The 14,925-nt window shown below is 43.7% G+C and overlaps 1 protein-coding gene across 1 annotated transcript; it reads right to left on the bottom strand.

Moving 5' to 3' along the window:
- Positions 1–9,243: 9,243 nt before the first annotated feature.
- AARD (alanine and arginine rich domain containing protein) lies at positions 9,244–14,558 on the bottom strand. The gene is made up of 2 exons (XM_030876277.3): positions 14,188–14,558; positions 9,244–10,354 (listed from the first exon to the last, which is right to left on the bottom strand). The coding sequence occupies exons 1-2, from the start codon at positions 14,512–14,514 to the stop codon at positions 10,214–10,216; spliced, it is 468 nt and encodes a 155-aa protein (XP_030732137.2). The 5' UTR covers positions 14,515–14,558; the 3' UTR covers positions 9,244–10,213.
- Between the last annotated feature and the right edge of the window lie 367 nt (positions 14,559–14,925).

The following is a 14,925-nucleotide window of genomic DNA, read 5'->3' as shown; positions in this document are numbered from 1 at the left end:
TGTTAAAAAAAAGACAAGTTAGTAAGAATAGACTTGTGTCTAGAATAATACATGCAAATAATTTTATAATTTTGGGGTAGAGAGGCCATCCAGTGGAACACACAAACCATAAATGAAAAGATAAGCATATTTGATCACCTACATTTATTTTTAAATTTTAATACCAAGAAGGAAAAATTAAAAAGTATTGTCCAAGTCTGGGTGAAGAGTTTTTAGAGATGACACTAAGAGTAAGATTCACAAAAGAAAAAAATGAAAAATTGGTTTATATCAAGATTAAAAACTTCCTCTGTAAAAGACCCAATGAAGATGAAAAGATTAGCAGTAGACTTGGAGAAAACATTTGCAAATTACATATAGGACAAAGGTTGTATATAGAACATATAAACAGCCCTCCAAGCTCAACAGGTTTTTTTTTTTTTAAGAAGAAAGCAAATAATCCAATTAGAAAATGGGCAAAAGATATGAACATACATTTCTCTGAAGAACATAACACATGAAAATAAATGCATGGAAGATGTTCAACATCACTAGCCATAAGGGAAATGCAAATTAGAACTGCAGTGAGATATCACTACATACCTATCAGAATGGCTAAAATAAAAAATAGTGACAATACCCAAATTGGCGAGGGCATGATGAAACTGAATTACTGTATTACTGGTAGGAATGGAAAATGGGACTGCCACTATGTATGCCTCCATATTGTTTTCCATAGTGGCTACACCAATTTACATTCCCACCAAAAGCGTAGGAGGGTCCCTTTTTCTCCACATCTTCACCCACAGTTCCTATTTCTGGTCTTTTCGATGATAGCCATTCTGACGTGTGTGAGGTGTTATATCATTGTGGTTTTGATTTTCATTTCTCTGATGGTTAGCAATGTTGAGCATCTTTTCATGTGCCTGTTGGCTGTCTGTGTATCTTCTTGGAAAACTGTCTCTTCAGGTCTTCTGCCCGTTTTTTAATCAAGTTGTTTATTTTTTTGATATTGAGTTGTATAGCTAATTATATATTTCGAATATTAACCCATTATTGCAAATATTTTCTCTCATTCAGTAGGCTGCTGTTTCATTTTGTTGATGGTGTCCTTGGCAGTGCAAACGGTTTTAAGTTTAATTAAGCCGCATTTGTTTATTTTTGCTGTTGTTTCCTTTGCCTTGGGAGACAGATCCAAAAAAATACTGCTACAGTTTATGTCAAAGAGTGTTCTGCCTGTGTTATTGTTTCTGGTCTTACGTTTAGGCCTTTAATAACCATTTTGAGTTTCTTTTTGTATTCAGTTTGAGAAAATGTTCAAATTTCACTCTTTTACATATAACTGTCCAGTTTTCCCAGCACCACTTATAGAGAAGAATATCTTTTCTCCATTGTGTATTCTTGCCTCCTTTGTCATAGGTTAATTGACCATAAGTGTGTGAGTTTATTTCTGTTCCATTGATCTATGTGTCTGTTTTTTGCCAGTGCCATACTGATTTGATTACTATAGCTTTGTAGTATAGTCTGAAGTCAGGGGGCATGATACCTCCAGCTTTGTTTTCTTTCTCAAGATTGCTTTGGCTATTCAGGGTCTTTTGTGGTTCCATATAAATTTTAGGGTTGTTTGTTCTATTTATGTGAAAAATGTCATAGATATTTTGATAAGGATTGCATTTAATCTGTAGATTGCTTTGGGTAGTATGGACATTTTAACAATATTAATTCTTCCAATCCATGAACATGAGATATCTTTCCATTTCTTTGTATCATCTTCAGTTTCCTTCATCAGTGTTTTATTGTTTTCAGAGTATAGGTCTTTCACCTCCTTGGTTAATTTTATTCCTAGATATTTTATTCTTTTTGATGTGATATTAAATGGGATTTATTACTTGCTTGAACTTGATAGTTCATTATTAGTGCATAGAAAAGCAACAGATTTCTGCACATTAATCCTGTATCCTGCAACTTTACTGAATTCATATATTAGTTTTGACAGTTTTTTGGTGGAGAGTTTAGGGGGGTTTCTTGATATAGTACCACATCAACTGCAAATAGTGACAGTTTTACTTGTTCCCTTCCAACTTGGATGGCTTTCATTTCTTTTTCTTATCTGATTGCTGTGTCTAGGACTTCCAATACTATGTTAAATAGAAGTGGCAAGAGTGGGCATTCTTGTCTTTTTCCTGATTTTAGAGGAAAATCTTTCAGCTTTTCACCATTGAGTATGATGTAAGCTGTGGGTTTGTCATAAATGGCCTTTATTATGTTGAGATATGTTCCCTCTATACCCCCTTTGATGAGAGTTTTTATCATGAATGGATGTTGATTTTGTCATTTGTGTGCCTCCCGTTTGCCCCCTTAGCACTCTGAATTTCCCCCCACTACAGCATTGATCACATTATACTAGAGTATCTTATTGACTTATCTGCCCCTCCTCCCATCCAGGGCATAAACACCATGAGAGCTAGAACCCCATCTTTCATGTTCATTGCAAGATGTTCATTTCAAAGTTGATGCTCAACACATTCCTAGAATAGTGCCTGACACCCAGGAGGCACAACAATAAAGCTGAATAAAAAAGGGAAGAAAAGAAGGGAAGGAGGAAGTGTGGGGAGAGGGGGCAGAGAGAGGGAGAAAGAGAGAAACAAAGAATGTTTGGACTGTTAGATTCACGCTGCTAATTGAACTTAAGGCAAAATTATAAGGTACAAAGTATTTAAATTTAGTATTTTTTTTCTTTTTCTATTCCCTTCCGTTGTTTAATTATTCACTCTAGACAGTCTAAAGCAGGGGTCCCCAAGCTCCAGGCCGCAGACCGGTACAGGTCCACGGCCTGTTAGGAACTGGGCCACACAGCAGGAGGTGAGTGACAGGGGAGCAAGCAAAGCTTCATCTGCCACTCCCCACCGCTCCGCATCGCTGGCATTACTGCCTGAACCATCACCCCACCCCCACCCCCATCCGTGGAAAACTTGTCTTCCACGAAATCAGTCCCTGGTGCCAAAAATGTTGGGGACCACTGCTCTAAAGGTCAGTGTTTTCATATCACAACCTAAAATAATTCATACTAAAGAAGTGATGACAGCATTGTTTCAAAGGGTGATTCCAAAAGCATTAGTTGGAGACAATAATGCTTAACCCAAAGAGTCTTAAAGATCGTTTTGAGTTCAGTCCCTCACTTTATAAATGAGAAAATTGAAGCCCAGAGACTCACCAGATATCACACAGCAAGTTCAGCTCACAGCTGACACCCACAGCTGGGTTTTCTGACTTCCTAAACTGCACTTCCTCCTGGGGGAAACACCAGCCACTTAGGGAGAGTGATGTTTTGGGGAAGCAGGATGAGGGTGATATTCCCAAAGTCAGGCAGGCAAGATTTCTTGCTGCCCCTCAAATTTCAACAGCCATAAGCATCACCTACCCCAGAGGGTTACTGTGGGTTTAATGAGCTATTGCCTATGACAGCACCTGGTATATTGTAAACTGTAAAGCGCTGGGTAAGCTGTAGGGCTGGGGGTAAACAGTAAACCATCGAGTCATAGTAGACTGAGAGGACATTGGTCGTGCTCTCAGTAACCTGACAGTCTCACCTAGGAATCTTGAGAAATTTCTTTGCTTGACAATTCCTAACTGAATCCTGTAGAAGTTTAGAGAGACAAGCATCCTTCATACCAATTCAGAAGCAATTTTTTGTACAGCCTTGATTTTAGGCTGTTTTTTGACAGTTCCCTAAACGTCCCTGATATAAAAATTTAAAAGCTGATGAACACGTCATTGTATTTTACTGCCAGTTCACTCCTGAAACACTTTAGGAAATTATTTCATCCCAATTTCTTTCAGTTGCTGAAAAATAAAATGGCTTCTGTGACGGAATCAGATACGTAGCAGGTTCCATAGGCATTTGGATATCCTTGATGGAGTGTGTTAAAAGATAAACCAAGGTATATTAAAAATGTTAAGTTTGTTTGAGCAAAAATCGATTCAAAGCAGGCAGCATCCAATCTTGCAGATAGAAAAGGGTTCTGAGGTGGTGTACAAAATGGAAGACTTTTATAGCCAGAAGGAAGCAGGCACAAGGAAGCTATACTAGGCCAAAAAAAAGGGGGTGGGTTATTGCACCGTCACTTTCTTTTAGGGGGATGGCAGGGGTCTATCAGGCAGATTACCTGACGAGTGCTGATCACGTGATTACTGGTTGACTGGTTTAAAATTCCATTTCTGGGAGAGCCAAAACTGTAATCAAGTTAAATCTCAGTTTGGTGGTGTGGGGCTTAGCATAAGTGACTCCATTTTGGACGTGTTGTCTTTCTCTTAACAAGTGTGATCATGTGGAAATGTTTTTTTGTTTTGGGGTGTTTTTTTTGCGGTATGCGGGTCTCTCACTGTTGTGGCCTCTCCCGTTGCGGAGCACAGGCTCCGGACGCGCAGGCTCAGCGGCCATGGCTCCCGGGCCCAGCCGCTCCGCGGCATGTGGGATCTTCCCGGATCGGGGCATGAACCCGTGTCCCCTGCATCGGCAGGCGGACTCTCAACCACTGCGCCACCAGGGAAGCCCTGGAAATGTTTTTAATAATCAGAACCTTTACTGTGGAATTCCAGAGTCTCCACAGGGTTCAACAGGGGCTTTCTCTCAGATACATTTCCCTCCAATATGCTTTGATTGGTCTCCTATTGCGTTAGATGGGTCCTAAGTGACAAAATGATCTTTCTGGAGTCCTTTGCCTATCGTTTCTAATATCCACAGTTACAATCAGACAATGCGTCATCCTGAACCTTCATCCCAGGAGGTTGTCGGGGTTCAAGCGTGTCAGTTAGTGATGCTTCGTTGGGTGCATGGAACTAAATACTTAAATAAAAGTGGCTTAAACAATTGAGTTTTATTACTGTTGTTCCTTAGAGAACAAGACTAGCCATAGGTAGGCAGTCTCAGGGTTGGCTCACGAGCTCAGTGTTGCCATCAGCGACATTACTTCTCTTCACCTCTCTGTCTTCCCATCCTCAAAGTGTCCGTGTATCTCCTACCTTGGTCACAGGGTGTCTGCAGCAGGTGCAAGCTTTACAACCTCACGTGACAGTGTTCCTAAGCAAGAAAGAAGAGAGCTTACCTCCTCTTTCTCCTTTTGTAGGAAAAGAAAATGTTTCTCAGAAAAACCCCAGCAAACTTCCCTTATGTCTTAGTGGACAAAACTGGATTCTATGGCCATTCTGAGCTCCCAGAAGGGCTGAGAAAAGTGAAGCTGTCATTCTCAATCTCTCCTGGAATTGGGTGCTTCCAGCAGACAAGACGGATGAGCAAAATGTTTGTTAGGGGGGCTGTCAGAATATTAAACACTACTTGAGAGCATTCTAAACACTTACCATACATTAATCCATTAGATCCTCACGGCAAGTCCCTGGGGTGGGTAGGTGTGATTATTATAATATTACTTTACACAGAAGCAAACTGAACTTCAGCGATAATAACATAGTGAGGCAGTGAAGGAGCCAGGATTCCAACACCATCGCCAGACTCCGGAGGCTGCACTGCTAACGACATATTACACTGCTCTCAGCCTGCAGCGACGGCCTCGGCAGGCGATCGGCCAGGCTGCTTCCAAAAGTCTAACACATAAAAGGTCTGAGCCATGCTTATCTCCTTGTGAAGTGCAAATGTGACATTTTCCCCTGGCTGCAGTCACGGTGTGGGTGAGAAGAGCAGAGAGGCATCCAGGAGTGACAAGAATTGCTTTTCATCATCATCAAGGCTGCATCAACAGCCAGGGCCATGGTCGGGGCCAGGGCTGGGACCAGGAGAGTACAAGTCACGGCCAAGGGCCAGTGATAAATAGTCAGCGGCCCACTGCGCCATCACAGGTGTCAGGACATCTGGGCAAGTCAGAGGGGAGTGATGCAGAGTCCAGTTACAAGCAGGCAAGATTGGCGGAGAATAGAGTTTCCAAGTTAGAGGAATGTTTTAGAGGCCGCTCCACTCTCTCTCTCATTTTCAAATGAGTGAAATGAGGCCCAAATAGAGTGGAGTAATGTGTTCCAGATCACCCAACTTGTCTATGGAGAATGTGAGGCACAAAATGAGGGCCTTTTTCCAGGTGAAACAGAACGAACCTGGGGTCAGGTCCTCAAGGAAGCCTTCTTTGTCTGACCCTTGTAGAAAGCATCCCTAGTGCTTCATACAGGCTTCTGTTAACACTTTCTGTTATAATATCAAATTTATTCACTTATGTCTGGGTCTCCCTGATTACCTTGGGAGCGTCTCAAAAGCCCGACTACACTCAGCTCTGGACAAGAATCTTGACAGCTCCACGTGCATGGCCCCTCTGATGATCATTTCCTCCTTGATAAAATGGAAAAAGCAATAGTTCCAACCTCACAGTGTTGCTGGGATGATCGAGTTTTAAACGCACATGGCACTGTGTGCCAGGCAGATTCAGCGGTTGGTAAGTAGCATTTATTGGCCATTTCATATCTCCCTGGTGCCTCCTCTCAAGTTGAGTAAATCAATTTATCAACCAGCGGAAGAGTCAACATCACAACAGAGAGCAGGTAGCAGAACGTTAGAGAGACATAAAGACGTGATGAAGGAAGAAGCAGGCACAGGAAAGGTCTGAGTCCAAAAGGGTAGTGAGATCACATAGAACTGAAGATGTACAAGAAACACACAGAAAGTAGAAGAGCCTTCACCACGAACTCTGTCTCACAAACCTGCCTCGAGGTTCTTCAGCTTGGGTTCCTCAAGATTTCAATAAGACGGGTACCTTTTTGACTAGCTTCTTTAGACAGATCTAAAGAGATTGAAGCAATTTGCTTTAGGTTATAAAGCTGGCAAGTGGCCAAGCCAGGACTAACTAACGAAGGCCAGATGACCTCAAAACCATGTTCTATGTGCATACGAATCATCATGGGATTAAATAAGCTAATACACGTGGCATTCTTGGCCCAACACGGGGCACAGGAGAGGTGGCTCATGTCATTGCTGGTTTATCATTACATTCCAAGGGTCCCCCCCTTCACTGGTCCCAGAAGAGAAGGATGGCGGCACTGTGGTTCCTAAGGAAGAAGTGGAGCCTCGTAAGCCCCAGCATTTATTGGAGGCAGGACCCAGAAGCGCTGATGGCACATGGCCCCCTTAGTCCAGGTGAAACAAGAGGCTGCCAGACCCAGAGGTAGGCAGAGTGGCAGAGGTTCAACCCGAAACCTCCCCATATTTCTAATCCTTCCATAACCCTCATTAATAATACAGCCAAAGAGGCAGAAGAGGCAGCGGCAGTGATGGCAGCAGCAAAAATGCAAGCGAGGAAGCAGCTGGCACCGGAGGGCCTTGTGCCAGACTCAGGGCCGGGAGGGACTCCGGCAGTGATGACAGTGGTAAATAAACAGGATTGATGGCTGGAGTGGGGCCCCGTACCCTGCCTGGGAAGGGACCAGGGGAGATGCGATTCTTGTGCATCCCATCCCACTGGTGTAGGCCCAGCCATTACGGGTTTACCCACATCAGACTGTGATCCGTCCCCCCGCTGGGCGCTCCAGAATCACCTGTTACAGCAGAAGCAGTTTCGCCAGCCAAACAAGACGTGGATTCATCCAGGCCACCTGTAAAGGGATGTGAAGCCTAACAACCTATGCAAAGCTCCTAATTGTCATAATTAATTTGGTGCCTCTTCAGTGGTAGATGCTAACCAAGTACCAGAGAGTGAAAGCCCATTCCCTGATAATGTGGTTAGCCCCCCCATAATTAAAGCTGTGAGGAATCGTCATTTGAAAAACCTAAGTGCCATATTTTCCTCGCTAAACTGTTTTTGTCATTTTCTCTTCTTTGGTCCTCTCTATCCACTACTGAGGTGAACATTTTACTTTCTTCGACTTATCCAGTTACTGCTTTCCTGTTGCATAATTTAGGTTATAATTATTTTCTCATTTTCCCCTCCAGCTGGCAGTAGTTTGGTCCCTTCCACCTCGTAGTTCTTTAAAATGTCACACTGTTGCTCTAGCTTATTTAAACACTCTGGAAAGTGAAGAAGTGTAGCCATTGGAAGTGCATCCCCACATCCCTTAGAAGGGAGTCCCTGTTGTCTTTCCGTGTTCAGCAGACAGGACCAGGATCCAGCAAGCTAAAGAAAACAGCTGATTGCAGTCGCAAAAAAAAAAAAAAAAAAAAAACACAGTCTGGCTTCTACTTAAAAAAAAAAAAGATGAGGGATATGGTATGGTATGAGAGCAGAATTCACTTTATGAGGGGAAACAAAGCAAAAAACATTTAATAGCAATAGTGTCCCAAGTATCAAGTTCTCACTGTATCTCTCTATCGACAGCTGATATCACAGGCCACCTCCACCGATGAGGGCTTCCAAACAAAGACTTTCTTATTCTGTTTCTCCATTTGTCACTCCTAAAAGATACAGTGATCCAAAGTTTATTGCTGAAAGATAGGACAAAAAACTGGTGACAAAAACTTTACGATAAATGGTGGACTTTTTTCTGTCTGAAAAAAGGGAAAAATAATGCATCCATTTTCAGAAGTTCTCTTTTTGTTTCTTTCTTTTGATTCCCAAGAGAGCACATTTTTAGTAGAATTGAATTATTCACATGAATGCTAACCAACGTCAGCCACTCTGTATTCTGTAAGGAATTGAGCTTATAAAATGAATCATCTTGAGTATTTGCTAAACACAAAATCACAAGAATTTGTAAATAATAAATTGTAAAATGTACTTTAGAATGACTGCTCCAACATTTGAGTAGACTCTTTTTCGAAGAACAGATCACAGGAATTCCACTGCCTCTTTCCTCAGAATTTCTATAACTTTGAGGAAGAGACTTATAGGAAATCTCTTTTACAAGTATAAGTTAAGAAACCAGTCTGTATGTTTATAAGCCAAGGGCTTATATGCAGAACTTCTCAAGAAATCCAGGGGTTAGATATCAGGATATCGCTGACAGCTCACTGACAATGTCCTGTAAGTTGAACATAGTAATACCTCAGTTGTACAGAGGGAAGAAATTAAGTACCAAAGAGCTGAAATAATTCACTTAGAGTGATCAAAAAAAGTTAAGGACAAACTAAACTTGGTTCAGATAATCCTCAAACCCTCACACACATAAAACGACTTGTATTTAAGAGAAAGACCATGTCCATTCTGTTCTCCTTTGTCTTCCAGAACTAATTTTTATTGTTAATTAAATATGCAAATGACTTCCATTTTATAAATTAATATTTATTTTTACAGACGATGACCATTATGAATATCGCTGAGACCTGCAACTATTTTTTTAAGAACTTTATTTTTTACATTAAGAAGGAACCACTTTTAAGGTAGAGGTAGATATTCTAATTCAACATGAACCATTTTAACTCCTAAAAGCTTAACAAAGGAATTGTGTTAGTTGGGAACCATTTGTGTACAAGTCATAAAACTCCAACTCAATTGACTTAGGCAAAAGGAGATGGTATTAGGAGGCTATTGGAGGATTTTCATGTACCCAAATGACAGCAAGGGCTGGGGATTTAAGAAGTTGCACCTGAGTCAAGGAAGAGCAGCTCTCTCCCTCCCCTTTTGGGCTCTCAGTGGTGCTGTTTCGACCTCCTATATTAGAGATTCCATTCTCTCACATGGTGGCCACCAGCAGCTTCCAAGCCCCTCTGTTCCACAGCTTCTCCCATCAGCTTCTAATACTCATCTGCTCCCTTAGCTCAAGTTCAAAAACTCCTGAGGACAAGTTGATCAAACTGCCTCAATCTGCGTGACTATATCCAAAGAGGTGAGACACCCTTAATGGTAGACTCTACCTGAAGGGTATGGTTGGAATCTAGGCAGGAGTAATTCTCCAAAAAGGGGACAGGACGGGAAGGAAAGGCTACTGAACAGCTAACTGGGCAGACAAACCGAGAATAATCAAGTAGAACAAAAGCAAACACAGATTCTGAAAGTTCAGATAACATCAGAAAGTTAAGATGGCACAAGACAGAACGCTGGAAATTGGCATTAAGGCATTCTTCAGTACATTCTTTTTACTTCTATTTCCCAGCCAAAACAATGAATACATAACTGTAAAACTTGACAACATACCATTTTCTCTCCCCTCTTGTAGATGTTTTCTGTCACTTCCCCATGGCATCAAAGCTTTTGGCCTAAAAATTGCCCCTAAAGTCTTACACAAAGCATCCATAATGTTACTGTCAGAATTGTTTCAGAGCTGTCTATGTTACTTTTAGGGTTCAGATCTTCTTCTGTGCGTTTCCTCATTCCATATTCACGACATTATCTTCCGAGCTTTGCAATTCTGATGCAATTTCCAGTTCATACTTTTTCAGTTGCTGCATTTTCACGTTTAAATCCAGCAGAGTTCTGGCCAGCTGGCAATTCTGGAAATGCATTTCCAGCTAAAAGTTAGAAAAAAATAAGGATTTTTATTAGCCTGAGATATGGATCAAATGAAACTGCTCTCTGCACAGGAAAAATAAGGACTTTGTAGGAAAGGAAAATAAGATATCAAGAAAGACGTATTTCTCATCTTATTCTCCAGTTCTGACTGTTTGGCCTGACTATAAAACTGACTTTCTCTATGATAAGATAAAATCCAGATATACAAATAGCTTTCGAAATGGCCTTGCAATGAAAACAAAAAAAGCTCATGCACAGAGCCATCCATTTGAAAAATTCCTGTGCATAGAAGGCTGTTTCCAAGCAATGGCATGTGATCTGCGAAGGAGTCATTTATCTCTATGAGCTTTCTGAGCTCCAGGATAACTGCTCAGGGCCCCCTGAACTTTCAGGACCTGGGCCCATTTACTTGATTACTTGTCATTTCAAGTTTTTAGGATTTTAAATGGTCTCCCTGTTGAGCAAAACATTTAACGACCCCTTTGCATGTACTTACAGAATCTAACAATTTTCACTGTAGAGTGAAATCTGTTATACAGCAAGGCTGATTTACACCCTCCCTCCAGTGGGAGTTTGTGAAGGTCCTCGTGTATTAAGAAATAGATCGATCTCTCGGGCAGTGTACCTAAGAGGCAGTCTGACAAAAGCTTAGTCCAACATAATCTTTGCATTATAGTTGAAAACTAGTAATCAACTATTTGCATATTTCTTCAATTAGGGTCTTGTTTAATGCAGTTCATGAGAACCCTATTCTCTCTGCTGAAAACCCCTCATCAACTCACCAAAAGAAACCACCCCAGGGTGAACCAGGACATTCCACTGGTAAAAAGCAAATATGGGCGGTCCCCTCCTAATTTGCAAAATAAAGTCACTGGATAAAATTTCTTTCAGTTTTCCTCTGACATATTTTTCTTCATTCTTCAGCACCTGGAACCATTTCTTTGATAGCAAGAATTTGCAAAGAATAAAGTAAATGAACATCCAGCAAACAGACAGTAACAACACAACCACTAGCACAAGAAGCCCTGGCACCTTGCCTACAGGAAGCTTCTGTTCTCCAGTGTGGAACGGATGCCCTATAAACCTGCCCTATGCTTCCAGCTTTATTTCCTGGCCCTCTTCCCACACCAGCTCCCACTGCAGCTGGTCAGAAACTTTGCCTGTCCCAGAATAAACACGTCGTACTGAGCCACATCTTCTGCCCGCTCTGCCCCTTGCCACCCACTTCCTGTTGAGCTCAGCCAGATGCCAGCTCTTCTTAGAAGCCTTCTCTGTCTCGCCTTATCTGTGCTTCCACAGTGTTCTGTACATGTGCCTCTCCTAGCACACAGCCTACACTAGACTGATGATTTTGAGCACAGTTTGTTCTTATTCATAACTGTATCCCCAGCTAGGGGTGCACTGCCTGCTCACGCAACATGGTGGGTTCTCTGTGTGTTTGTTAAAAGACTGAGTGAAGGAATGACTAAATGGAGAAACTGATGAACACCCACCCTATACTTTCATGCCAAGAATCAAGCAGTTGAATTATTGATAATGGCTCACCATCTAAGCAAAACAAAGTATGTGTAACTCACACCTGTTTAGGAAAGTCAAACACCAATGATTCCTTAATTTCCTTTCCTCATGGATCCCACTGAGAATCTAATGAAAGCTATGAAAGAAGTGCATTTTATGTGCATACAAAATTTGGCATACAATTTTAGGTATATAGAACCCCTGGAATTCACTCCCAGGCCCTGGAATTCAATGCAAGCCACTAAGAAGACCAATTCAAACAACAAATAATAGCATAAATAACATTTCATAAGTAGCAACATGTCTCTAAATGAACTGAACCTGTTCATCATTGTTCCTTACACAAATACCACCCTAACAGACGATGTGTGGACATACATGTATGGATAGGTGCCAGTTCCTACAGAAAACTGGCTAATGGCCCATTATCAAAAACGGCTTCTTCTAGTGGTGATGGTGTTGAGGATCCACATTCTTTTGCTTCTTCATGACTGGTCACACACAATGGTGAAATGGTTGGCCAAGATGTTGACCATGATCTATATCCCAGGAACACAGCATCTGTGTGTGTGTGACATTCTTTGCATCCTTTCCAGAAAAACCCTTGATCTTCCATGCCTATGTATCTGTCACTTTGGGGGCACAACCAAAACACAGTAAGAGCCACTGAGTAGTGTCTATGTTCTATGCACTTTATATAACATTAACTCATACAATACTTACAGTGATCTATGAGTTTATTATTTCCATTTTACAGCTGAAACCCAAACTTGCTAATTAGCATTCCTAAAGTAATAGGAACAGTGAGAGCAGAGCCTGTAAGTGTTAATGCTGGGATTTGAACCCTCATCTATTTGGAATTTTATTCTCCACCTCTTCCCCACCCCCGGTGCATTACTTGCTTAAAACTCCTACTAGTGGAACGACTAGTTAGAATGTGAAGGTTCAAGTGCCTCGGAGCTTACTGAATGTAATTTCTTCACTTGATTTAAATGAGTCAGCTGAGGGCTTCCCTGGTGGCGCAGTGGTTGGGAGTCCGCCTGCCGATGCAGGGGACGCGGGTTCGTGACCCGGTCCGGGAGGATCCCATGTGCCGCGGAGCGGCTGGGCCCGTGAGCCATGGCCGCTGAGCCTGCGCGTCCGGAGCCTGTGCTCCGCAACGGGAGAGGCCACAGCAGTGAGAGGCCCGCGTACCGCAAAAAAAAAAAAAAAAAAAAAGAGTCAGCTGAGGTATGGGAGGGATGGTGACAGCCCAGGTCAGCAGCACAGGGTGACTAAGCCCGGGCTCAGCCTTCCAGTGGGCGTCCTCATCCATAGCACCCCCCTCCAGGCCATCTCTACTAATGAGGGGTCTCGCCCAGCCACTGCTCAGGTATCGGAAGAAAACCATGTGTTTCTCCGATATGGCTGGGTCAGAATTAATACATACCTTGTCAGATTCAAATTGTTAACACAGGTAAAATTAAATTGACTACCTTCTTAAACTCAGAAACAAGGTAAACTGTTAAGGTTCTTAAATCAGACAACTGACTGATGGTTGAATCCGTTCTAAAGTAGCGGTTAACATTTTATTAGTATTCAATGCGAAAGACTAGAACTTTCCAAATCTCCACTACACATATTCATGGGCAGCACCGTTTTAAAGCTTAAATTGCTCTTATTCATTTTGTCTCTTTCAAATTGTACCTAACTTGGAAATTGTTTAAATCACAAAACAGTAACTAAAATATTTACCTACAGTTCCTCCTGCCTAATGTTAAAAAGCTACAATTTTACAAAATACCTTATTATCATTTTTTGTTTTCTGAATTCTTACCCAGGGGAAAGATAAAACTTGCAGAATAAAAGAAACAGTTGCTGATGGACTCGCTCCATCCATCCTGTGATTTCATTTCATTGAAACTTCCGCCTCCGAGCCCCATAACATGCACGTACTATGAGTTCCCTAGAGGGAACTTTCTATGCGGTAGAAAAATATAGAACAAGTTGGGGAGGGGTGGTGACGGAGGTCTCGGGTGTGTCACTAGTAGACTCAGCCCTCGACAGCCAGCCAGCACCTCGGGCCCTGCCGGACCCCTCCCCTCCCCCGCTTCCCTCCTGGATGCTGCCTGGGAGGCAGGAGCATCGGCACGGTCGGGGAAGATCGACGGCCGGTGCCCAGCTCGCCCACGCGGCACGGCCTCACCCTCTCCCTGGGAAAAGCGGCGCTCGGCCTCCCAAGCCCTCGGTGGGGCGCGTGCGCGGCCCGCGGCCGGGGGCCCCGGGAGAGGACGAAGGAGAGGCGGCCCCGAGAGCCGGCCGCCAGCGGGCTCACCAGCTCGGCGCGCAGCCCGGCCAGGGCGCTCTCGACGCGCGCCCGGCTCCGCTCCTCCCGCGCCGCCTCCGCCGCCGCCTCCTCCCGCGAGCGCCTCGAGACGCCGCGCGGCGCCGCCCGCTGGAAGGCGCTCGCCAGCCGCCGCCTGAGGTCTTCTAGCAGCGGGCTGGCGGCTGGGGCCTCCTCCGGGCTGGCCACGCTCTCGCCGCCTCCGGGAAAGCCTCGTGAGGGAGGCAGGGTTGAGGGCCTGAGCCCGGCGCCAACTAGGATGCCGTGGGGCCCCCGGGAAGTTCCCTCTCTGCGGCGGCTGGCGTTCCCCAGGGACATCTCGGAGACGCCGGGTTCCAGGCTTCCAGGCTTGTATTGCTAAGGGTTTCTTTCCAAGTGCGAGATGAGGGCGGGTGAGATTGGGGGCGGGGTAACTCATGGAACCGGCGGGACCACTGCCAAGTGGGACGGGGCTATTGCTCCGCTGTGTAGAGGCGCTCCTTTCCCCCAGCCTCATCTCTCTGTCCTTCTTCCCTCCTTAGCAACAGACGAAGGAAGTGGTTCCCATAACTCCGAGAAGAGGTTTCAACTGGCCCTCTTTTTCTTGCTCCTTGGAATGTCGTTCTAAGGGAAGACTTGGGTCCATCCAGGTAGGTGGAAGTTGAGGTACGGATGGAAAGTTTGAGGCCCGGGTTGCCTCGAGTATTAATATTTCAGCCCTGTAAAATATTTTTCTCTGGCTTTCTACCG

The sequence above is a fragment of the Globicephala melas genome, chromosome 17, assembly GCF_963455315.2.
Source record: "Globicephala melas chromosome 17, mGloMel1.2, whole genome shotgun sequence".
In the NCBI taxonomy this organism is placed as follows: Eukaryota; Metazoa; Chordata; class Mammalia; order Artiodactyla; family Delphinidae; genus Globicephala; species Globicephala melas.
The sequence above is the reverse complement of the archived record's forward strand: the minus strand, read 5'-3'. Positions and strand labels throughout refer to the sequence as shown.